Below are 24,968 nucleotides of genomic sequence, written 5' to 3' on the forward strand. Positions count from 1 at the left end.
TTGTCAAAATACAGAAGTAATGGGGTCAAATTATAATTTATTAAATATTATTGGGTTTGTTTGTGAATAAACCAAAACTTGTGGGTTGTTCTCTCCTTCTCTTCAACCTCCTCAGTCGCCGATCTTCAACAGTGGGGGTGAAACAACAATAAAGCGATACAATGGCGATGAGCCTGATGAACAGAGCAATCTCAAGAACCGAAACCGTCGGTGCTTTCAGACTCTCGCTTAATCTCTTTAGGAATTTCTCTGCGGCGCCGGCGGCATCTCCTCCGTCGAGTGAAAACCCTAGCTCCGATGCGAATAAACCTAAAAGAAGAAAGAAGAAGAACTTAATCGAAGTCGCTCAGTTCTTACCTAATTGGGGAATCGGATACCATATGGCTAAAGCTCACTGGAACGGAATCTCTTATGAAATCACTAAGATCAATCTCTACAAGGTCCCTTCTTCTTCTTCTTCTGCACTTTCACTTACTGTTTTGTGTTCTCTTTCTTGTTTGATTGTAAAGTTTACATTTTTTTCGTATGCTGAGAAAATGCATTTGGGGTTTTGTTTGATTTTGGATTCAAATGCAGGATGGTAGACATGGAAAAGCTTGGGGGATTGTTCACAAAGATGGTGAGTTCTTTTTGTTCCTCACTTGTTTAGTAATGTTAAGTTACTAGCTTTTCGTTATATGTATGGAGTGTAGGGTGGAATTGTTAGAACTAGCCATACTTGAAACTGTGATAGTCATAATTTGCTTTCATTGATGTTGAGATTTTGATTTCTCAGTTGCAATTTAGTTGACTTACTTTACTATTCTCAAAATGCAGGATTGAGAGCTGCGGAAGCTCCAAAGAAGATAAGTGGAGTTCACAAACGCTGTTGGAAGTATATTCCAAATCTGACAAAGGCTGCTCCTGCAACAAACTCTGCAACCGTTGCTGCTGATGTCCAAGCTGCCTGATATGTTTACTACTTCCATTGTTGTGGGTACTTCTCGATATATCTGTTTGCGGTTTCTTTTATTTATTATAAGATACAGTTGTTGTTTATTTGAATTCGTCGATAGCTTTGTAGGAAATGATCCATAGTCTACGGATGATGATCGGTTTTTTTTTGTTCCATCTTGGTTTTGATTTTGATGTGCCTGCATTGGAGAATCACTGGGGATAGGGTTTTACTACTATTAAGTATGGATTCGTTTTGTAGGAGACCTTCTGGTTTTAAACATCTAATAAAAGGACCCAATTACCAGTGGCAGATTTGGTATTTTTTTTGGTTTGTCACATGAGAATTTAGAACCAGGCTTAGTGAAGTTCAAAGCAATCTCAAATTTCCAATGTCTGAGAACCTCCATGTCGCTTGAACATGTGGGAAAGTATTTGATTTGTAGTCTCCTCTTCAACAAACAACATCTTTTGGGATTTTTGGAGTTTCTAGATATTCCACTTAAGCACGGGATTCTAATTTGGTAATTCTCCTGATCTTGCATCACAGACTTTACCACCCTCGTTTTGTTATTCGCCTTAATGGAAACAATTTTTGGGTTGAACGTGTAATATTCTGGAAGAGTGATCTCCATTTGGTGTGATACATGCAGAAGTATGAAGATATGATAAATACAGTGTGTAAAGCTGGTCGCATAAAACATGGTCAGCCTTAAGGCAACCTCAATGGGGATTATATTTTTGGGCTCTTATAATTTTGAATTAATATAAAATGTACTTTTAGTTGATTAAGAACTTTGGGAAATATAATTACAATTTTTCCCTCCGGTTTTCTTAATTTGATTTTTTTTTTGAAATTAAAGAAATTAAAGTAGAATATGAAATTTTTGCATATTAAAATATATGTTTATAAAATTATTGCATTTTATAAAATTTTAAACATTAAAAACATGAAAACATAATAAAATAAAAGTACAATTCATGAAAAAGGAAAATGATTAATTTTATTCCAACAAAGAGAAAAGATATATATTTATAAAATTATTGCATTTCATAAAGTTTGAACTCAGTAGACCATCAATTGTAAACAGAACGAAAACAAAAATCAAGATTTTAAGTAAGTTAGACCAATCCAAGAAGCAAAAAGGAAGATATAAAAAAACAAACCTCTTGTTTTAGAGTTATATGACTCTCAATCAACATCACAACTCCAAAATCAGTCTTCGGTTTAACCTACAATGACCAAAATAACAAGTGTAAAGAAAACTTCAAGTGTAAATAATGAGTGTTGATGAGACACGAACGTGAGAAAAAAACATGACGTGGCCAAGACTTAAGCATCATCCATTGTAGAATCATCGAACATGAAGAAAAATATTGTTAAGAAACTTGTGTTCTTTTGTTGTTCTTATAAACAATTCTCTTTGGCTTTGAAGAGTTGACTGAAATTAGCTTTTATAGCTAACAAGTGTACAACTCGCCCTGTTATAGTTCATACGGGCCATATCACAAAAACAGAAAGATCCTACACCTGAGATTACTTAAAGAGAAAGAGAGTGGAGCTACCTACCTTGTGAGACAGACAGTTTTCAAGCACGGCAGTGGTGAACTCTGTTTTGTCCTTAATTAAAGCGGTGGAATGTAATGCCAATGTAACGAATGTATCAGCCGCGGCCTGACGTGTTAACCAACATGTACTTGCAAGACAATCATGGATGCTTCCTAGCAATGAATCCAAGCTCTGAGGCTCAATGGCTCCCACCTGAACAAGATCGTTTGCTCTTTACTTGTATATTTCAAAGAATATAGTTTAACCATTGAAACTAAAAGCAAGGAAGTAAGTACAAAAACTAATTAGTTAAACTGCCCCAGCTAACACATCTTAATTAGTTAAAGTTGTCCAAAAGAGGTCCTCTCAGGTCTCTTCCATCTCCTCCTATAATGTAAACCTGAATGATGAAAAAGACTACATGAACAACGAGTTTTATATACTTTGAAAAAGAGACACTTTAAGTATATGCAAGACATTGCAATCACAAAGAGAGAGAGACAGAGAGGAAAAGAAACAAAAAAACTCGATCGTCCATCAAATTTTTTTTTTCTTCTTCTAATCTGACTGCCCAACAGATAATTGGCATGTAGGACGCTCTTATTTCAAATTCGAGTCTACTAAATAAGAGGTTCTCTTATATTTTTTTTCTTTTATCTGAATTATTATTTTTTTTTTACTGTGTTAAAATCTCTCTTAAAACCCCCGCTGGGGATGACCTTACATCCTACTTCTATCACTGTCCCTTGGCACAAATCTGTATGGTTTAAAGGCAACATTCCCAAGCATGCCTAGCGGCTTGGAATAGGCTCCATACAAGGGTCAGACTAAGAAGTTGGGGATTGGTTATGAGAGAATATGGCTAGTTTTAAAGGCGTGTCAAGCAAGTTTAAGGACTCTCTTTTGATGATACTTTTGATACGTTTGAGTTTAAGAAAATTTAATTACTTTACACAATTAAGTAACTTTCAGTTAACTGGAACCCTCTAACCGTCTCAGAGTTTTCATGCTGACTCCTCAGTCAACGAAAACTAAACAGATGGACATTTCCTTTTCTTTTTTTTTTTTACATCAAAATCACACTCTATTTCCAATTGGTTTATACAGTTGAGGTCAGTTTCCATGGAAATGTTTTACTAGAAAACTAAGAGATTACAGGAACAAAATCAGATGTGTACATACAATATTTTACTGAAAACAGTTATCTTTGTAAGGAATGTCTTGAGTATTATTGATAGTAAGGATTACAATATACATACAGCATACACACAAGGGTTTTGTACACTACTAATTACACTTATATCCTTCCCTTACATATCTTCTCTTTATACGCCCCCTCAAGATGGAGGCAATTTCTTGACACCAATCTTGGAACTTAGCTCTAGGAATCGTGGTGGTGGCAGCGGTTTTGTTAGAGCATCAGCAAGCTGATCATCACCTGAAATATGTGAGACCCGAAGTGTACCGGACTGAATGTTCTCACGCACAAAGTGATAATCTATGGCCACATGTTTCATCTTTGTATGGAAAACCGGATTTGCACAAAGGTACGTTGCTCCCATGTTGTCACAGTAAATCACCGGAGCCGTTGGTAGTGCAATCCCCAATTCAGTTAAGAGTGTACAGATCCACTTGAGTTCAGAGGCTGTGTTTGCAACTGCTCTATATTCAGCCTCGGTAGATGATCTAGAAACACTACGCTGCTTCTTGGAGGACCAGGAAACCAGACTTCCACCGAAATAGACGATGTACGCACTAGTGGACACATATGTTGCCTTATCCCGACCCTAGTCTGCATCCGAGAAGGCATGGACCGTGAGAGGTGCATCACGACGGAGGAAGATACCAAGAGATCGTGTTCCCGCAAGGTATCGCAACACCCGTTTGGCGGCTTGCCAATGTGCATTGGTGGGTTTATGCATAAATTGCGAGAGTCGGTTAACAGAGAAAGCAATGTCCGGTCTCGTGAATGCAAGATATTGTAGACTCCCCACAACCATTCGATATTGCTTAGGATCTTCAAGAGGTGTGCCAGAGACAATCGTAAGTTGCGAGGAAGACGACATAGGCGTTGGAACTGGTTTAGCATCAAGCATTTTTGTTTTGGCGAGGAGATGAGTGATGTATTTGCGCTGCATCAAGTGTAAACCAATGGATGACCTCGTAGCCTCTATCCCCAAGAAGTAGCTAATTGGACCAAGGTCCTTAAGAGCAAAGCGACGAGCGAGAGAGAGATGAAAAGCACGCACCAAAGCATCAGGTCCTGCGATGAGAATATCATCAACATAAACCAGTACATAGACATAGGACCGATCATGTTTATAAATAAACAGTGAGGTATCCCCAAGCGATGTTTTGTAGCCAGAATCAAGAAGGAATTGTCGTAGTTCCTGGTACCAAGCCCTGGGAGCCTGTTTCAACCCATACAAAGCTTTCCTCAAGCGACAAACATGGCGTGGTCTATCACGGTCAACAAAACCTGGAGGCTGGGAGACATAAACTTCATCTTGTAAGGTGCCTTGGAGAAAGGCATTATTGATATCAACCTGATGAATCGCCCAATTTCGTTTCACTGCAATTTCTAAGACAAGTCGAATGGTGGTGGATTTGATAACAGGACTGAATGTCTCTGAATAATCAACCCCGTATTGTTGATTAAAACCTCGGGCAACCAACCGTGCCTTATAACGAGCGATAGAACCATCTGGATTATATTTGAGAGTGAAGATCCACTTACAAGTGATGACATTTTGATGTGGTTCTGGAGGTGTGAGATCCCAAGAAGGTTCGCGTAATTGAGAATTGATCTCCTCCACCATAGCATTCCGCCAATTTGGATCACGAAGAGCCTCGGCCACCGTCATGGGTATACGCGGTGTTGTTGATGCCGTGAGACCATATTTTGTGTTCGGCTTCGTGATATTATTTTTAGACCGTGTCCTTATAGAATGTTGGTTTTGTTGTGGAAGTAACGGCGGAGCTGGGGCAAGAGGCAGTGGAGCCGGTGATGTAGGTACCGACGGGATTGTCGAGCCTGTTGACGAGGAAGACGATCTATCAGGTTGTGGACTTGAATTGTTTGATGGGCTTGGTGACACAGGATTCCTTGATGGGCTTGAGGAATTAGAGTCATGAACTGGGCCTGGTAAGGCCTCATTGTCTAATAAATCTTGAGCCCGTTTTGTCCTGTTTTCGTGTGCAACATCAGAGGAGACGGAAGACGACGATCGGGTTTGTGACGACGAAGACACATACGGAGATGTCGCAGAAACCGACGGTGTTGATGTTGACGGGTGAGGATCTGAACGCGGGGGTGAGACGGAAGGAGCTGAGAGTGTGGGAGCGATTGGTACCGATGGCACATAAATCACGGTTGACTCCGGAGAAGAGACCACCGGAACCTGTGGTGTCGTGGTGGGAGACGTCAAAACTTTGGCAAACGGGAAACTGGTCTCCACGAATTTAACATGTCGAGATGTATACATTCGACCAGTTGTAGCATCCAAACACAAATAGGCACTTTGTGTAAGTGAGTATCCAAAGAACACACACGGTGTAGAGCGTGTTTCCAGCTTGTGTTTATGATAAGGACGTAGCCAGGGGTAGCATACACAGCCAAAAACACGCAGCTTGTGATAATTAGGATCCGTTTGGAACAGTTTGTGGTAAGACGAGTCTCCACCAAGGACGTCGGTGGGCATACGGTTGATAAGATACACCGCAGCCACAAACGCATAAGGCCAGAAGCCAAGAGGAACCGAAGCATGTCCAAGCATAGCAAGAGCAGTCTCGACGATGTGCCTATGCTTCCTCTCGGAAATACCATTATGCTCTGGCGTATGTGGCGGCGTCGTGAGATGTGTGATGCCATGAGTCACCAAAAACGAGCGGAGAGCAATGAACTCACCACCATTATCTGAGTACAATGTTCGAATTTTCGTTTGAAAACGGTTCTCCACAAGAGCCTTGAAGGCTATAAAGACATCTTTGACTTGAGACTTAAGTTTTAAAGGGTAAAGCCATGTATAACGAGTAAAATGATCTACCAACACAAGATAGTATTTGAAATTTTCGGATGAAGTGATGGGAGATGTCCACACATCGGTATATATGTATTCAAGAGGTTGAGAAGATGTGATTGTGTTGGAAGCAAAAGGTAGTTTGTGACTTTTATTGATGAAACAATCAGAACAAGAGAATTGTGTTTGAGAAGGTAGAGAAATTGGTAAAGAAAACTTTGAAACAATGGCTTTTAAAACTGAGAAGGAGGGGTGCCCAAGTCGAAGATGCCAGGAGGAGAGATCCGTTTTTGGTGAAGATGACGCCGAGAACACATTAATGGTGTTGCGGTGAATCGGCCACTCATATAGCTCATTCCTAGTTCGATCTTGGAGTAACCGGACCCCCGTTTTCAGATCCGTCACCTGAAAATGTGCAGGAAAGAATGAAACACAAACTTGATTAGTGTTACACAACCTATATACCGAGATGAGATTCCTGCTTATCTCTGGAACATATAGAATATCGTGTAAAGCAAGTGAGCGTGAGGGAGTAGGGAGTAAGGCGGAACCAGTTTGAGCAATCTTGAGAGCAGAACCATCAGCAATGGTTATGTCCTCACCACCGTTGTACGGTTGATGGAGGGAGAGATTGGACAGATCAGCAGTAAGATGATGCGTAGCACCACTATCCATAACCCAGTTGGCCGGGTTGTACGGAGGAACAACAGCCATGTTAGCATGAGGCGAGTAGCCACCACCTGATGGTTGGAAACCAGAACTGGAGCGCGGTAACTGAGAGCACCGCCGAGCACTATGGCCAAAGACACCACATAGTTGACATCGGCCTTGATAACCTCGGCCGTGTCCCCCACGGGAGTTGGAGTTGGAAGCACCGCGAGAGGAGGTGCGAGACTGATTGCGTGGATTGTTGGTGTGAGGAGAGGATTTGTAGAAGGCGGCATTAGCTGTTACAGGGACCACGGACGAAGAGACTTGCGAAAGAAGCTTCAACTCAAAGTTGATAAGCTTTTCATGGATCATGGGGATGGAAGGAGGAGTGTCACGACCATCAATCTGATCGATGATAGGTTTGTAATCTTCCGGTAGACCACCAAGAAGATACTCAATCTGCTCCTCGTGTTCGTAGGGTTTGCCAAGAGTAGCGAGGTGATCGAAACGAGCAACGAGTCCCTGAACATATTCATCAACAGTGCGTGTACCTTTCTTCCATTGTTTGATCTGTTCTCGAAGCTGTTTGATGTGACCCCAAGTTGGTTTGGCATATGTGGAAGAGAGAAGAGTCCAGATCTGAGACGAGGTGGACGCTTTGGAGAGGATGGGTTGAACATCGATGGAGATCGAGCCAAGGAGACTGGCGACAAGCAATTGATCCTGTCGAACCCAGAGATCATACGCCGGATTGGGAATGGTATTGCCAGCGGAGAGAACGGTTGTGGCTGGAGCAACCGTGGTGCCATCAAGAAAACCAGCAAGACCGTATCCGGCAAGCAACGCGCGTACCTGACGGTTCCACATCAGGTAGTTAGAAGCTGTGAGTTTTGTGACATTAGACATATTGATATTGTGAAGTTGGGACGCAGAAGCAGTGTTTATGATATCAGAAGGAGGAGCAGCCATTGAGAAAGGAGAAGAGAGGAGCGAAGAAGAAGAAGAAGTATAGAGGCGACGTTAAAAAAAAAAAATTTAGGTTTAGGATCCTACTGCTCTGATACCATGTAAAGAATGTCTTGAGTATTATTGATAGTAAAAATTACAATATATATACAGCATACACACAAGGGTTTTGTACACTACTAATTACACTTATATCCTTCTCTTACATATCTTCTCTCTATAATCTTCTTCTTTCTTTTTGCTCTAGCAGACGAGCGACAATCTGAGGGATGGAGCGGTGGGAATATGCGTGCAAGATGCCCATCTGATTATAGTTCACTCTGTGACAGCAACAAACACCACCAACTGATCTAGCTCTCCTAGTCCAGTGGTCCGGTTCCTTTTTCTGTGCAGTCCTGACATTCTTGAGCAGTTTCCTCTTTTCCTTCTTTTTACTGACTTTCCCGCTGCTTCCGTCTGATTCACCCCTGCTTCCTCACGCCTCTCAAGTTGTGAAGAAGAATCTGGTGACCTCTTTGGGCTTGAGTCTCGAAGTTTTCCATCTGTTTCAGTGATGTCACTGTTCGCTGGGCCTGGGCTAAAAAAGGTAAAGCTTGGCATGGAGGGAACTTCAGTTGATGAGAAGGCAGCTGAGGTTGATTCCGGTTGTTTCCCATCAAAAGAGCATCCACCACCATTCTCCAATCCTTCACAGCCAAACCCATCCTGATCATCATATCCTGATTCAGATAATTGCTCCATCCACCACGAGTGAGCTAGAACATCATCAGCTGTTAACCTTTGAGAAGGATCAAGACAAAGCATCCCCCGGATCAAATCCTTGGCGTATGAAGTTATATGGTCCCATGGCTCTTCAGAAAAACTCAACTGCAGTGCTGACAGCATCAAAAATCTTTGAGTCAGTCTCTCCCCAAAAGGGAGGTACTCCACTGAGAAGAATGTACAAAATAACGCCTGCACTCCATACATCAGCAGCTTGGTTATAATATCCCCCTGACAACACTTCTGGGGCTACGTAAAAAGGACTGCCAACTGTGCCGCCCAACTTTTCCCCAGGCTTTATAAAGGTTGCCAGACCAAAATCAGCCAATTTGATAGGAGATGAAGAAGACATTGTGGCCATAAGAATGTTCTCAGGTTTCAAATCTCTGTGGACAACACCGCTATCATGACAGAACTTGACCACTTGCATCAATTGCTTGAAGAGCAACCTAGCACGGAACTCGGAATACCTTCCATATTTCTCGAGCCTGTCAAAAAGCTCACCGCCTGCGCATAGTTCCATCACAAGATGCACGGAATCTTCCCCCTCGTAAACCGCTATGAGATTCACAACGTTGGGGTGCCGCCCAGCTAACTTGGCCATTATAGAAATCTCGAGTTTGAGACTATTCATGTCGTCTTGTGTAACAAGGCTGTCTTTAGATATGGACTTGCAAGCAAGCCTCTCTCCAGTTAACTTATCAGAACATACTCTTACGACACCAAACTGACCGCAACCTAACTGTTCCCCAAGCGCATATCGATCTTTTAAGTTGGAAACGTTTACAGGAGGGTTTAGAATGGTTTCTTCATCAGTAAGGCTTGCAACTTTAAAGCAATTGCAGAAAAGCGGGCTCGTATTCTCCTTAATATCAGCTATGTCCATACCCATTATCTATCCAAATCTTTAGTTTCTTACAAAATTTACAGCCTGCCTATAATAATAGATACCCCAAACTAGGTCTAATCTAGCAAGCGATCGAATCTACTCTTCGTTGAAACCGTACGTAAGCCTGCATTCACCTTCAGATCCTCCTATCTCTTTATTTGCAAAGAGTAGTGTGAGAATCGAATCTACTCTTCGTCGGAAACCGTAAGCTGCATTCACCTTTCAGATCCTCCGATCTCTTTATTTTGCAAAGAGTAGTGAGAATCGAATCACGTCGAAGAGCAAACGAACCCCGTTTTCTTATATAGGTAATTTTCCTTATTTCTTATTAACGTATATAAAAATTAAAAAAAAAGGTAAATTTCCTTTTTGCTTATATCGTATACAAAAGTAAATTTCTTCTTTTTTAATATTTTTACAACATAAAAAAAAAAAAAAAAAAAAAAAAAAAAAAAAAAAGAAAATANCCGTTTTATAAATAAATATATATCGATCAACATCTCTCTGACTCTCTCTCTCAGAGAAATCAACACATATATAGATAGAGTCACTCTTCTTCTTCAGTCTTCTTCACCCAGACAACAACAGCGACATCAATCAATCAATCAATGTAAGTAAGATTATCCTTGTTAATAAACGTACGATGATCGCCGTATCTTCTCTCTCTTCTGACTCCCAAAATCGTTGAAGAATTAGATATGTTTGCAAGTGAGGATCGGAGGATGACGTTGTTTGTTTCGATGGCGTTTTTGGGTTCTTTTTTTAGGGTTTTCGATCGCTTTGGTTCTTACAAATTTGACGATGGTTCTCCTTCTATGTGCAGGTCCGGGAGATCTGGTTTGAAGAATGAATGATGTTTGGGTATTTTAGGGTTTATATTTTTGGTTTTCTCTTTTATTAAGGCTTTTTTTTTTGTTTGTTTAATTAACAATGGTTTCTTCTATTTCTATATTCTGCAAAGATGGTTTGAAGATTGATGAAGAAGACTCGGAGCATGCACTCAAGGTTTTGTTACTACGTACTATCACCAACACAATCCCTAAGTGAAGAGTTTGATTTTAGTTTTGTTTCTCTATATGGATGTATGGTTCACATTGTTTACGGATGATTGATGCTTTTTGAGTCTCATAGCTTAATAATGAGTCTGTTTTATCAATCTATGGAGTTTTTTTTTTCTCTCTTGCAGGAATTTCATCTTTAAACAATGGCAAGGGCTTACTAGCCAGCATACGGAGACGACATCTTCAATTGCTTTAATGAGAGAGGTATGAAGCTTTTTTCACTTGGATTTTTTAGATTTCTACATGCGGGATTTATGGTTCTTAGAATCGTTAATATGGTGCAGGTGTCATTTTTGGTGTCTTTGCAGGTGAGGATCTGAAGAGGACTTTGTTTGTTTCCATGCTGTCACTTCTACTCTCATCTGATTTGACGACGAAGTAATAAAGGTACAAAAGTTCTTGGGGTTTTGTTTATGGTTGTAGGTGTTGCTGCTAGCTTCTCCAGATGGAGTTTTAAGGTTCCCCCTTTCATCCAATGGAAAAATTCTCTTCATCATCTGTAAGTAATCTCAAAATCCTCTCTGCCTTTCTCTGTTTTGTTCTGTTTCAAGTTTACTCAACCAATAATTATCCTATGCACTTTTGGGATTTTTTGGATATCTATTTATGGGTTTATTAAGGGTGTTGCTTAAATTCTGACTTGAAAATTAACGATGGTTTCTTCCATATGTGCATATCAGAGATGCTTTGAAGAATGATGAGGAAGACTCAGACTGTTTAAGGTTTTTTTTTCGATCATCAACACAATTTATAAGTGAATACTGAGATTTTTGTTCTGTTTGGTTCTTTTTCTCTATATGGATAGACGAGAGATATATGGTTCACATTATTACGGATTAATGATGCATTTTGAGTCTTCGTCACTTTAGAACAGACTCATAGCTTAATGAATCTGTTTTATTAATCTACGAGGAACTCTTTTTTTTTTTTTTATCTCTTGCAGGACTTTATCTTAAAACAACGGCAAGGGCTAACCAGCCAGCATACAGAGACATCTTCAATTGCTTTAACGAAGTCTAAGCAGGTATGAAGCTTTTTCACTTGGATTTTAAGATTTCTACATGTGGGATTTATTGTTTGTACTTAAGCTGTTATTTCAGACTTAAGAAAACTAACGATGGTTCTTAGAATCGTTGATGTGGTGCAGGTGTCATTTTGGTGTCTTTGCAAGGGAGGATCAGTGGAGAACTTTGTTTGTTTCCATGATGTTTCTTCTACTCTCATTTGATTTGACGACCAAGTAAAGGTATTAAGTTCTTGGGGATTTAGAGTTTATTTATGGTTTTCACTTAGACAATTACAAAATAACAATGGTTCTTCTAATTCTGTGTGCAGACCGGTGAGATGGTTTGGAGAATAATGTTTCATAACAAAAACTTGGCCGGTGTGCGTTCCCACAGTGTAACAACATGAAACTGATTCTATAGTGATTGATGCTCTTTGACTCTATATACAACACGTCATCCTCTTTGTCCAACTTCAAATTCTACATCCATAAGTGAGTCTAATTTTCTTCAGAGTTTTGTTTTTTGTTACACAATTTTAGATTGGATAGAGACTGAGTTTTTGTTTTTTAATTTCTTTTTAATGGATATAGGTGTTGCTAGCTTCTCCAGATGGAGTTATAAGGTTCCCTGCTTTCATCCGATGGAAAAAATATCTTCTTGATCTGTAAGTAATCTCAAAATCCTCTCTGCTTTTCTTTGATTTGTTCTGTATCAAGTTAACTAAACTAATAACAATCTTTTTTTTTTGTTATACTCTATTGGAAGTTGTCCTAAAGTTGTGGACACCACTATCATCAACACTTATGCAGCTGTAATTCAGACTATGGGGATTTGAAGTTGTCCTAAAGTTGTGGACACTGGACACCACTATCATCAACACTTATGCTTCCTGTTAGCACCAAATCTGACATGAGAAGTGATCATGGACTCCTGGTGTTGTGAGGAGTTACGAAAAGCTTTTGGTAGAGATGGTATCTATTGTTCCTTATGGAGTTGTCTACTTCTTTGTTAGTTACTCATACAATGAAACTGGAATTCTGAAGGTATGGTCTTCTCCTTCGCTTTACCATGCAAGAATTTTTGTCACAGTTTTGCATGAAGTGGATACAGGCATTAATGTATATGTGCTTACCGATATTACCAATGCTCTTAATGTTTGTAGGAAATATTGCAACAGAAGCTTGTTTTCATCGAAACACTAGATGTTATAGAAACAACATTGGCAGTGGATAATTATCGCAGGGCTTGCGATTGCGGAAGAGGCTTCTCACGTTGACTCCTCCGCCAACTGAAACCCTCTAATCGCCGCGGAGGTTTCTTACGTTGACTCCTCCGTCAATGAAAACCAAACAGATGATTGAATTAGAATCAATTCATATGAGATATCTTCATGTAAGCAAACATGGCCAACATGATGGTTTTTAGTCAAATAGTGTGTGCAACGGAGAAGCAATTTAAGAAAAGTCAAAGTACGTCGCTCGAAGGGCCCCTATTGAACCAATTCAAGTCCATGAAACCTATCCCTCCATTATTTTTCATTTGGGCCTTATATCCATGTCATTTTCCGTTTCTCTTCTGTCCATCATTCCTGCTTTGAAAATCGTATATTCATTAGTCACTTTATTTTATAACTATACAAATATATGTATTACTATAACCTAGTGAAATCAAATATAACTGAGACGAAGAAAAGAAAAAGGAAAAACAGAAGAAAGAGTTCTAAATAGTTTTAGAGAAATAAATGGTCAAAAATATAATTTAATAGTGTTAACTATTGGGGAATAAATAGGCACATTGACACTATTAAATTACTCATCTTATAAAGGATACAGATGAAAAACATATGTATTTTAATTATTTAAATAGAATACAATTTTTAAAAATAAATTTTACATTTTTTAAAGCCATAGTATTGGTATAAAACAAAGTAACTTTATCAAATTGATGCTTATCTTCTAGTATTTTTCTTTAGGACAAAATTATTAAAGAAACGGTGAGTTTCCTTCCAGCCAACATTGTTACATCCTGACACAACTACTGACATTGACAGTGATTTCTGTGTTTAGGTGTTTTCTTTATCAAAGCCCCTAAACTTTCTAACATTTTCAGTTTGATCTCATGTTTATATACGTTTCAATGAAACCCTACACTATTGCATCCAACTGTATATATATATATATATATATATATATATATATATGTCCACAGTTCAACAATCCACTCAAAATCAATTTAAACCTTATGCATTTTTCTAGGATATCATTTTTTAGTATCAATAATTAAACAATCCAATTTATAGAAGTAATGTAGAATGAAACTTTATAGAGACAATCTAATTTATAGAAGCAAAACTTTTATAGAGACAATCTAATTTATAGAAGCAAAGTAGTTTGTTTTTCATGATAAGACTAAAGTACTAAATAAAGTAAGAATTGTTGGAAGTACAATCTAACTTGTTGAAGAAATCAAGGAAAGTACTAAACAATAATAACGCCTTTTCCATTTCTATTAATGTTTTAACTTTAAAATAACTCAACTTAAAACTTGAAACTCACATGTTTAATGAAGTTAACAACTTATTAAGGGCAACTTCAATAAGAAGTACTATGAGTTAAAAAAAAAACCATTTTTATACAGGGAAAAAAGTACAATCATATATTCATATATATATATATATATATATATATAAAATGTTAAGAAAAATTAAGAATCATGAGTTTAAGAATCCGTACCACGGGATCTAACAATGTTAAAAAAAGCACCAACCTTGTTTTGAAATATCTTCCAAACTTGAGGGAGACAAAAACAAAACAACATGTAAATTTTTATTTATTTTTTATTTTTTCCTTTAAACAAACAAAAATAATAATTAATAGTTGGAAAAAAAAATTAAAAAAAAAAAAAAAAAACAGAACAGAAGCTGCTCTTTTGTCCAAAGCTTCTTCCTTTCTCTTTCTCCAACATTTCTTCTCTCTCTCTCTCTCTCTCTCTCTCTCTTTCTCTGCAACTTAAAAATTAAAAACAAAAAAGAAGTAATAAATTTTTGCAACAAACCCTTCAAGACAAAATTAGCTTTTTGTTTTGGTTTCTTTTTATTTTTATTTTTATTCTTTTGTAATTTGTATTCCTCGTAAAACCCATGAGTGAGTGACCCCTTTGGTTCCTCCTCTTCTTTGCTTTAATCCTCCAAGAAGAAGAAGAAGAAATAAAATAAAATAAAAATGCCTTCTTTTGCTTTTGGATCTCATCACCATCTGTCGAATCCTAGAGACTCGCCCTACTCCGTCGAAATTAGCGCCGACGGTGGCTCCACCGACTTGGATTCTTTGTCTGAGGTCGATTTAGAGAGCGGCTGTGTTCCGGCGCCGGATAAAAAGCTGCATTCTGGTGGTAAGAAGAAGAGGACAAGGAGGAGGAAGAGGAAAAAGAAGAAGAAGAAGAAGAAAAGTGGTAGAGATTGCAGGATCTGTCATCTTCCTTTAGAGATTAACCAAGAAGCAGCTGACGAAGCTGAAGAAGATGAAGATGGTGGTGATGGTGATGATACTGATTCTGATGAAGAAGAAGAAGACGAAGAAGAAGAGTATTATGGTTTGCCTTTGCAATTAGGTTGCTCTTGTAAAGGTGATTTGGGTGTAGCTCATAGTAAGTGTGCTGAGACTTGGTTCAAGATCAAAGGAAACATGTGAGTTTCTTTCATTTCTCTTCAAGACTTTATTTATCTATTTACATTTATTCTATTTTCTGCAAAATTCTACAGATTCTGTGAGAATTTTTTTTAAGTAAAGGATGAAACTTTATGAGGAAACTAAAGTATTTGCTTTTATGTACTTTGAGTTTTTTTCTTTTTCTTTTCTTCATTGTCTGATGTTTACAGATCCATATGATTACTTCTCAGAAAGATTGTCTATTGAAGCTGGAATCTACAGTTTTTGTGGCCACCAATTTTTCAATTTGTGTCTCATGTGTTGTCAACTTGTGTCCTATGTTCTTATTCGGTTTGGTTCCTGTGATTTGCTTCAAAATTTTCACTTTCAAACTAGCTTGATTTTGCAGCTGCATTGAGAATCTTGCATTCTCTTTTGCTGAGACATTTTGACTCTTACCAATCTCAATTATAACCATAGCTCTGTTTAGCTTATGTTGGAGTTAGATCTATTTCTTGTGTGTTTAGAAGCTGAAGTGGGGTCTCTAAAGGCTATACTGATAGGCATTATCTATGAATCTGAGCAGGACATGTGAGATATGCGGGGCAATGGCTCTAAACGTGGCTGGCGAACAGTCGAACCCAGAGAGTACTGCCTCTGCCCATTCACAAGCAGCTGCAGGACAACCCCAGACTCAGACAGAGCCACGGGGAATCTGGCATGGTCGTCCTGTTATGAACTTCTTACTTGCCGCTATGGTCTTTGCCTTCATTGTTTCTTGGCTGTTTCACTTCAAAGTCCTCAAGTGAAACGTTTTCCATCTCTCTCTTTTCGCCCACCTGCACGCGCTCACTCTTCTCCTGTTCTTGAGTTGCTTGTTGCAGTCGCTGGATCAATCCCTCCTGTTGCTTGATTGTTCACACGTTTTGTAGCTGTAAAAACTTGGTAGTGTTTAGATTGTTTGTGACTTGTGAGATTTACATCTTGTATTATACTGCTCTACTCCGGCTTGGTGAAACCTCTGTGTAATCAAGAGGGTCTTAGCTCTATTGGTTTCAGGAACAAACACCTTTGCCTTTGAAGACTGGTAAAAGATAAATACTGGACAACAGTTGTGTTTAATCTCCACTCTTTAAGTTATATTCAAAGAAGATATCACATTTAAGGATCTTGGACTTTTTAAATGAGAAAGATCCTTCTTTCCTTGTTTAAAGATACATGTGAATCATCTCTTCAAATTGGAAACCACAAATTCAAGATAATGATTCAAGAAAGAAAGAAAAAAGACAATGAGGCTCCCAGAATCCAATCAGAAAACGGAGAAGGCAAAAGAGAGAAGAAACCTATACACTTGAAGTTTTCAGTTTCTGTTGTTCTGTTTCTTAGCTTCCAAGGAAGTTCCATCTTTTAGGGTTTCGCAAGCATCTTTATCCATTCCAAGGCTGAAGAGAGCAGCAGCCTGAAGATAGAAAGCCGTTGGCCACTCAGGAGACACTACTTGCGCCTGCATTGCATCACCAAGAGCCTCTTGAGGCATGTTGCTCATCAGATAACACAAACACCTCCTTGCAAAAACTGTTGGTGATACCATTGTGCCATCTTCGATGAACTGCAGATATAATAAGAGAACCAAGGATACACAGATTGAGTGGAGTTTTCTTGTTTCAAGAAAGTAACCGACTTTATGTTTCTTACCTGTGTGTAACATTCGACGGCGGTGACAAAGTCTTTGCCTTTGAACGCAGCATCTCCTTGTTTCTTAGCGTTTAGAGTCTCCTGAATCTGGTCGGTCCACACTTGGAATGAGAGCTGTATTGCAAATGACACAAGGATCATCTAGTTGAATATATCAGACAGTAAAGATGATGATCTCAATGGAAGACTACAGAACATATTTGTTTTCTGTAACCAAGCTCCACAATTTCAGATCATTGACCTCGTAGAAGATGAAGAAGCTTCTTATTCATATAAATACCTCATTTGCTACGCCCTCGTCGTCTTTGTATCCAATCTTTTCAAGAANGTCCCTCCTGTTGCTTGATTGTTCACACGTTTTGTAGCTGTAAAAACTTGCTAGTGTTTAGATTGTTTGTGACTTGTGAGATGTACATCTTGTATTATATTGCTCTACTCCGGCTTGGTGAAACCTCTGTGTAATCAAGAGGGTCTTAGCTCTATTGGTTTCAGGAACAAACACCTTTGCCTTTGAAGACTAGTAAAAGATAAATACTGGACAACAGTTGTGTTTAATCTCCACTCTTTAAGTTATATTCAAAGAAGATATCACATTTAAGGATCTTGGACTTTTTAAATGAGAAAGATCCTTCTTTCCTTGTTTCAAGATACATGTGAATCATCTCTTCAAATTGGAAACCACAAATTCAGGATAATGATTCAAGAAAGAAAGAAAAAAGACAATGAGCTCCCAGAATCCAATCAGAAAACGGAGAAGGCAAAAGAGAGAAGAAACCTATAGAGAGAAGAAACCTATACACTTGAAGTTTTCAGTTTCTGTTGTTCTGTTTCTTAGCTTCCAAGGAAGTTCCATCTTTTAGGGTTTCGCAAGCATCTTTATCCATTCCAAGGCTGAAGAGAGCAGCAGCCTGAAGATAGAAAGCCGTTGGCCACTCAGGAGACACTACTTGCGCCTGCATTGCATCACCAAGAGCCTCTTGAGGCATGTTGCTCATCAGATAACACAAACACCTCCTTGCAAAAACTGTTGGTGATACCATTGTGCCATCTTCGATGAACTGCAGATATAATAAGAGAACAAAGGATACACAGATTGAGTGGAGTTTTCTTGTTTCAAGAAAGTAACCGACTTTATGTTTCTTACCTGTGTGTAACATTCGACGGCGGTGACAAAGTCTTTGCCTTTGAACGCAGCATCTCCTTGTTTCTTAGCGTTTAGAGTCTCCTGAATCTGGTCGGTCCACACTTGGAATGAGAGCTGTATTGCAAATGACACAAGGATCATCTAGTTGAATATATCAGACAGTAAAGATGATGATCTCAATGGAAGACTACAGAACATATTTGTTTTCTGTAACCAAGCTCCACAATTTCAGATCATTGACCTCGTAGAAGATGAAGAAGCTTCTTATTCATATAAATACCTCATTTGCTACGCCCTCGTCGTCTTTGTATCCAATCTTTTCAAGAATTTCATGGATGGCAGTGAGATCAAGTCTTGAACAAGCGTCGCCAAGAGGGGTTAGCGAAGTTGTTTCCTTTGGAGAAGCAGCTCCATGTGGTATACCCATTAGCACATAAGACGGAACCTGAAGAAAACAACAAAGATACAAAATAAGAAGACGAGTCACAAGACTCGAATGGTTGATACATAATAGGAAGGTGATTTAGTGAGCGCATACATCAGTTTCCTTTTGAAGAGGAGCAAGTGAGGACACAAGAGATTTCACATTTGGCCTTTCACGAGCTTCATACTGCAAACAACGGGAAGCTAAGCGAACCAAATCNCAAGATACATGTGAATCATCTCTTCAAATTGGAAACCACAAATTCAGGATAATGATTCAAGAAAGAAAGAAAAAAGACAATGAGCTCCCAGAATCCAATCAGAAAACGGAGAAGGCAAAAGAGAGAAGAAACNTATGAATGGTGCAGTTACATGTTTTGGTTCAAGGAGAAGAAGTTCTTCCCAAAAGAAGTTGAGCCACGTTTGGTGCTGGTGAATTGCGAACTTACATGGCTTGGTGGTATGTGTTTGCCACTGAGAAGATCTAGCAACAGCGTTCCAAAGCTGTAGACCACGCTCTCCGGAATCACTCTCCCTAAGAGATTAATAAACACACGGCGGATCAAAATAATAACTTGTTCAAACATGAAACACATAACTTGAAGCCATTGCATCTCATATTAGTAACTGACCTGTTCTTAGGTATTCAGGAGGTGTGAAAGCCAAATTTGTACTGTAACTCTTCCCATCCCTACTATTCTTCATAAGACCGAAGCAAGATAATCTAGGGTTACCATCCTGTAATCAAGATTATAATAACATTATCAGAACCCCTTAACNGTTTAGATTGTTTGTGACTTGTGAGATTTTACATCTTGTATCATATTGCTCTGCTCCGGCTTGGTGAAACCTCTGCGTAACCAAGAGGGTCTTAGCTCTATTGGTTTCAGAAACAAACACCTTTGCCTTTGAAGACTGGTAAAAGATAAAATACTGGACAATAGTTGTGTTTAATCTCCACTCTTTAAGTTATATTCAAAGAAGATATCACATTTAAGGATCTCGGACTTTTTAAATGAGAAAGATCATTCTTTCCTTGTTTCAAGATACATTTGAATCATATCTTCAAATTGGAAACCACAAATTCAAGATAATGATTCAAGAAAGAAAGAAAAAAGACAATGAGGCTCTCTCAGGATCCAATCAGAAAACGGAGAAGGCGAAAGAGAGAAGAAACCTATACACTTGAAGTTTTCAGTTTCTGTTGTTCTGTTTCTTGGCTTCCAAGGAGGTTCCATCTTTTAGCGTTTCGCAAGCATCTTTATCCATTCCAAGGCTGAAGAGAGCAGCAGCCTGAAGATAGAAAGCCGTTGGCCACTCAGGAGACACTACTTGCGCCTGCATTGCATCACCAAGAGCCTCTTGAGGCATGTTGCTCATCAGATAACACAAACACCTCCTTGCAAAAACTGTTGGCGATACCATTGTGCCATCTTCGATGAACTGCAGATATAATAACAGAACACAGAAAATACGGACTGAGTGGAGTTTTCTTGTATCAAGAAAGTAACCGACTTCACGTTTCTTACCTGTGTGTAACATTCAACGGCGGTGACAAAGTCCTTGCCTTTGAACGCAGCATCTCCTTGTTTCTTGGCGTTTAGAGTCTCCTGAATTTGGTCGGTCCACACTTGGAATGACAGCTGCATTGCAAATGAAACAGCGATCATCTAGTTGAATTTATCAGAGTTTAAGGATGGAAGACTACAGAACATAGTTTTTTCTGTAACCAAGCTCCACACTTTCTGGTCATTGACCTCGTAGAAGATGAAGAGGCTTCTTCTTCATATACATACCTCATTTGCTACGCCCTCGTCGTCTTTGTATCCAATCTTTTCAAGAATTTCATGTATCGCAGTGAGATCAAGTCTTGAACAAGCGTCGCCAAGAGGGGTTAACGAAGTTGTTTCCTTTGGAGTAGCAGCTCCATGTGGTATACCCATTAGCACATAAGACGGAACCTGAAGAAAACACCAAAGATACAAATTAAGAAGAAGATTCAGAAAGACTTGAATGGTTGATACATAAAAGGAAGGTGATTTAGTGAGCCCATACATCAGTTTCCTTTTGAAGAGGAGCAAGTGAGGACACAAGAGATTTCACATTTGGCCTTTCACGAGCTTCGTACTGCAAACAACGGGAAGCTAAGCGAACCAAATCGGTTCCATCATCGTTTGAGAAATGACCATCAAGACACGAGTCCATCAGCATCAGGAAGTTCTTCCCACGAATCAGATCAAGCGCCTGCAGAACAATGGTAGAGCATATGAATGGTACAGTAACATGTTTTGGGTTCAAGGAGAAGAAGCTTATAGATAAAAAACTTCTTCGCAAAAGAAGTTGAGCCATGTTTGGTGCGTCTGAATTGTGAACTTACATGGCTTGGTGGTATGTGTTTGCCACTGAGAAGATCTAGCAACAGCGTTCCAAAGCTGTAGACCACGCTCTCCGGAATCACTCTCCCTAAGAGATTAATAAACACACGGTAAATCAATATAATAACTTGTTCAAACATGAAAACTATCTTGACGCCAATGCATCTCATATCAGTCACTGACCTGTTCTTAGGTATTCAGGAGGTGTGAAAGCCAAATTTGTACTGTAACTCTTCCCATCCCTACTATTCTTCATAAGACCGAAGCAAGATAATCTAGGGTTACCATCCTGTAATCAAGATTATAATAACATTATCAGAACCCCTTAACAGCAACTTATATGAAAACAGAAACATAAACCTAATCACAATTAAAAAAAGAGATATGAGAGATGATAGTAAGCTAGAGACGGACCTGATCAAACAAGATCCTGTAAGCATTAAGATCATGGTACAAGGCGCGACCTTTGGCGCTGCAATACTCAAGTGCTTGTGCAAGATACAAAGCCACTCTCACCCTCATAGACCACTTCATTGGCTGGCTATCCCCTACATATCGTTATCACACATTATTAAGTTCCACCACTACTTTACAAACAATGATCTATAGCCAAATATGGAAAATCTCACCAAATGCTAACGAAAAAAAAATGATACATTTATGCATTTAAGTCTTAATCTTTTGTTCAACAATATAGAACCAAAAACAGAAATTTCCAACAAAAGAGGATCAAACCAATCAAGTAAATAAACAAAAATGATGAAAAGACTTACAGTGGAAGAGATGCTTAGAGAGAGTTTCAAAAGGCATAAACTCAGCAACTAACAATCTCTCGTCTCCTTCACAACAGAATCCAATCAAGTTAGCCAACCTCTCATTCCTCAGCTGCCCCACAGCTTTTGCTTCCTCCTAAAGAATCAATCAAATGAAACAGTAAACAACAACAACAATATCCTCACCAATTCGATTTTGGAACTGTAAATGATAAACCCATCAAGTGATACGAGCAAAAGGAATCAAATTTACGAGAGTACGTACAAGGAATTGACGAGTATCAGGCCAAGCGGATCTATTGAAGCGTTTAACAGCGATAAATCGGTCATCTTCAAGCCTGCCTTTGTAGACAACATTGGGAGCCTTAACCCCGTGCTCAGAGACGATACTGTCAGTAGAGAATCCACTAGTAGCCGCTCGTAGTTGGTCGAAACTGAACTCCGTAAACGACGGCAAGTCATCCGTACCGTTCTCTGTCGGGAACCAAAAAAAAAAACTCAAACTTGGTTTAGCGCAGAGAGAGAGAGAAGGATAATGCAAAGAAAGGTAGAGACTTTAAGTAAGTAAGGAAGAAACCTAGATCAGAAGCTTCGTTGTGAGTTGATTTGAGATGGGTCGGCCACCAACAACAGAGAGATAGCTTAGAGCAACGAGGTCCCATTTTGGGTTTTTTTTTCAAAGCTCAATCAAAGATGATTTCTTCCCTAAAACCCGAATAAAGCAAAAACCCTTTCTTTTTTTTTTTTGGGTGTGAGTCTCTCACTCAGTCACTTTCTGAGAGTTTAAAAAAGAGAAGACGAGAGAGAGAGCCAAAAAAAGGTTTTTTTTTCTTTCTTTCTGGAATGGAAAGGAATCTGCGGAGAAAAAAACAAAGAGAGTGAGGAAATTTATATAGCGGACGAAGTGGAGAAGACAGTGGTGAAATTAATAAAGAGCATAATGATAATAATTAATTATTTAGAGTTTTTTTAATTGTGGATCCAATGTCTCTCTCTCTCTTAAGTCTTATCTTATCATTTATCACTTTTTTTTGTCTAAATGTGGAACAGTTAATTATTTTCAAAACTAGATTTGACTGAAAAGAGTATTTTGTTATCAAGGTTCAATTTTCTCAGTTCCCAATATTACTTTTTTTTTGGGGGGATTTTTTAAAAGATACAGTATGTATTTATTTTTTTTGGTCAAAGTGATATAGAATATGAAAATCAAATGAGAAAATAGAGACAAACAGATTAATTGAGAAACCGACATTTTTTTCTCTTTTATTTTGTTTTGTAGTGAAGCAGACGAGACGACCTTAAGTAACTCTGAAACGTCTGTTTATAATACATACAACAAGGCTGCATTAGTAAGTTAAGTTACTTTGGAAAACGAAGTTACTAAATCAGGGACAAAATCGTAAAGTGCTTGGTCAAAGGGTCAAAGCCATGTGTGCATGCGTGTGGCCTGTGTGTGTGTGAGAATAATATGAAGTTATGAACTACGGACGGTATTAAAGTGGCAGTGTAGTACTACTAGTTTATGAGAAGTTACTTTTTTTTTTTTTTTTTTTTTTTTTTNTTACTTATACTTTAGTGAGGTGATTAAATCTTTGGAGTAGATTACTTCTGTAGTTTAAGGCTACTCCAAGATTAATCTACGAATATGATGTTTTTTTGAACTAATTTTGTGTGTGATTTTACACACTAAAAGTTTTTAAAATGCGGAATAAATCATACTTTATTTGATAAAACAATGTTAACAATTTCATTTACTTTATATTTTTTTTATATTATATGAGCCTTTGAACCCAATAAGCGAAACAACCTTTCCAGCTAAAAATGACACGGACCGGTGTGTGACCCAAAAAAACAGAACGAAAGAGGTCCATGAAGCATTTTTTTATATGCAAGTCAAAAGCTTTTGTATACTATGCGGCTTATTATTATTACATTGCAAAGCTCATTTTTCTCTTATAACATTTTTAATCTATGCGAAGCTTTCCCTAGCTTCTTTCTTGTACATGTATTCGAACCCACAACTTTTTTGTTTGTTTAAAATAATTATTTTATTTTTATAAGAACAATTAATGTTGGTTGGTGGAGACAAAGAGGATCTTGGTGATAAATATGGCAAAGAAAGTGGTAATAGAAGATGACTTCACGCGTGTGCCAAGGCGATGTTTGTTGTCCTTTGGGGGACACATTTTAGCCTAATTTAAGATGCTCTTAAGTGACCAACTCAGGACCACTATAATGGAATTGGAAGATACATATCATATTCTTATCATAGACAATAATGGAGCGTTATTTTGAAGTTGAAGGTTGCATGTTTTTAAAACTTTGCTTCGACTCTTGGCTCAAGATATATAATGCCCAAGCCACTAACGATATTTTGGAACCTATATTATATATATACGCAACAAAGCTAATAGGTCATAGGTGCCAATCATAAGCTTTGAAACAAAATATATTTCAAAAAAATTTCAATAGTCAAATTGATCCATATGTCTTTTATTCATATGAGGGAAAATGAAACCTTAGTTTTTACATATGTAGAAGCAACTTACATAACTTAAGCCATTATTCTCTGTTAAAAAGGGAAGTTGAGTGGTGCTCTCATAATCTTTAAGAGCATTACTCAACCTGCAAAACGCGATTTTTGCAACTACTTACATATTATTATATATTTTGAGGAAAAAAATCAATTATCTATCAAATTTCTTGGCCCTAAATACTACGTAGAATTATGTTTTTTTTGGGTTAAAATCTTATGTAGATACTAGGATTTTGACAAAAGACCAATATTACACATATATAAAAAAAGGTTTTCGATAGACAAAAACATACACGAATACTGGATAAGATATTTATAACTACGCCTCACCTTCGAAAAAAAAAATGTTTATAAGTTACATATATGGATAGTGTTGGTCCACTTAATGTCGAGTTTTAAGAGAACACATTACTTGTTCATAACCACATTCAAACTAACCGCTTTGAAACGAACACATGCAGCCACGTAGAAATGAACTATAGTGTGATTACAATAAATTAGTAGTCTTATTTACAAAAAAAAAAAAAAAAAAAAAAAA

General features: G+C 38.2%; 6 protein-coding genes and 1 long non-coding RNA gene across 15 annotated transcripts; 3 read left to right on the top strand and 4 right to left on the bottom strand.

Annotated features, from left to right (window-relative positions):
• LOC104726481 lies at window positions 82-1,246 on the top strand. The gene is made up of 3 exons (XM_010445348.2): window positions 82-440; window positions 577-619; window positions 817-1,246. Exons 1-3 carry the CDS (start codon window positions 162-164, stop codon window positions 948-950), a joined length of 456 nt encoding a protein of 151 aa, XP_010443650.1. The 5' UTR covers window positions 82-161; the 3' UTR covers window positions 951-1,246.
• Window positions 8,434-9,948, bottom strand: LOC104728983 (calcium-dependent protein kinase 11-like). The gene is given in 2 exon segments (XM_019232124.1): window positions 8,434-8,986; window positions 8,988-9,948. Coding segments are annotated over 2 exon segments (1,338 nt in total). The 5' UTR covers window positions 9,773-9,948.
• Window positions 10,292-13,407, top strand: LOC104726482. 9 transcript variants are annotated; one of them, XR_758065.2, is made up of 13 exons: window positions 10,292-10,379; window positions 10,593-10,630; window positions 10,731-10,787; window positions 10,956-11,034; window positions 11,115-11,138; window positions 11,254-11,329; window positions 11,511-11,552; window positions 11,774-11,854; window positions 11,978-12,076; window positions 12,166-12,328; window positions 12,428-12,501; window positions 12,603-12,880; window positions 13,000-13,407. It is a non-coding gene; the product is annotated as an uncharacterized LOC104726482 (long non-coding RNA). The 9 variants fall into 9 exon arrangements; XR_758063.2 differs by having other exon boundaries at window positions 10,731-10,851; window positions 11,115-11,329; XR_758060.2 differs by lacking the exon at window positions 11,115-11,138 and having other exon boundaries at window positions 10,731-10,851; window positions 11,139-11,329.
• LOC104726484 (ankyrin repeat and KH domain-containing protein mask-like) lies at window positions 14,810-16,606 on the top strand. Its single transcript, XM_010445351.2, has 2 exons — window positions 14,810-15,522; window positions 16,071-16,606. The coding sequence occupies exons 1-2, from the start codon at window positions 15,059-15,061 to the stop codon at window positions 16,291-16,293; spliced, it is 687 nt and encodes a 228-aa protein (XP_010443653.1). The 5' UTR covers window positions 14,810-15,058; the 3' UTR covers window positions 16,294-16,606.
• Window positions 16,622-17,841, bottom strand: LOC104728984 (probable serine/threonine-protein kinase At5g41260). The gene is made up of 4 exons (XM_010447889.1): window positions 17,831-17,841; window positions 17,460-17,514; window positions 17,180-17,293; window positions 16,622-17,093 (listed from the first exon to the last, which is right to left on the bottom strand). Exons 1-4 carry the CDS (start codon window positions 17,839-17,841, stop codon window positions 16,845-16,847), a joined length of 429 nt encoding a protein of 142 aa, XP_010446191.1. The 3' UTR covers window positions 16,622-16,844.
• On the bottom strand, window positions 17,725-18,969 carry LOC104728985 (probable serine/threonine-protein kinase At5g41260; the record flags this gene model as incomplete). Its single annotated transcript, XM_010447891.1, has 4 exons — window positions 17,725-18,237; window positions 18,324-18,437; window positions 18,604-18,768; window positions 18,862-18,969. Coding segments are annotated over 4 exons (636 nt in total), but the record flags the coding sequence as incomplete, so codon positions are not given.
• LOC104726483 (probable serine/threonine-protein kinase At5g41260) lies at window positions 19,691-22,761 on the bottom strand. The gene is made up of 10 exons (XM_010445350.2): window positions 22,472-22,761; window positions 22,160-22,368; window positions 21,895-22,030; window positions 21,536-21,669; window positions 21,305-21,410; window positions 21,124-21,209; window positions 20,802-20,990; window positions 20,543-20,707; window positions 20,276-20,389; window positions 19,691-20,189 (listed from the first exon to the last, which is right to left on the bottom strand). Exons 1-10 carry the CDS (start codon window positions 22,554-22,556, stop codon window positions 19,941-19,943), a joined length of 1,473 nt encoding a protein of 490 aa, XP_010443652.1. The 5' UTR covers window positions 22,557-22,761; the 3' UTR covers window positions 19,691-19,940.

The sequence above is a fragment of the Camelina sativa genome, chromosome 11 (genome assembly GCF_000633955.1).
Source record: "Camelina sativa cultivar DH55 chromosome 11, Cs, whole genome shotgun sequence".
NCBI classification, from domain to species: Eukaryota; Viridiplantae; Streptophyta; class Magnoliopsida; order Brassicales; family Brassicaceae; genus Camelina; species Camelina sativa.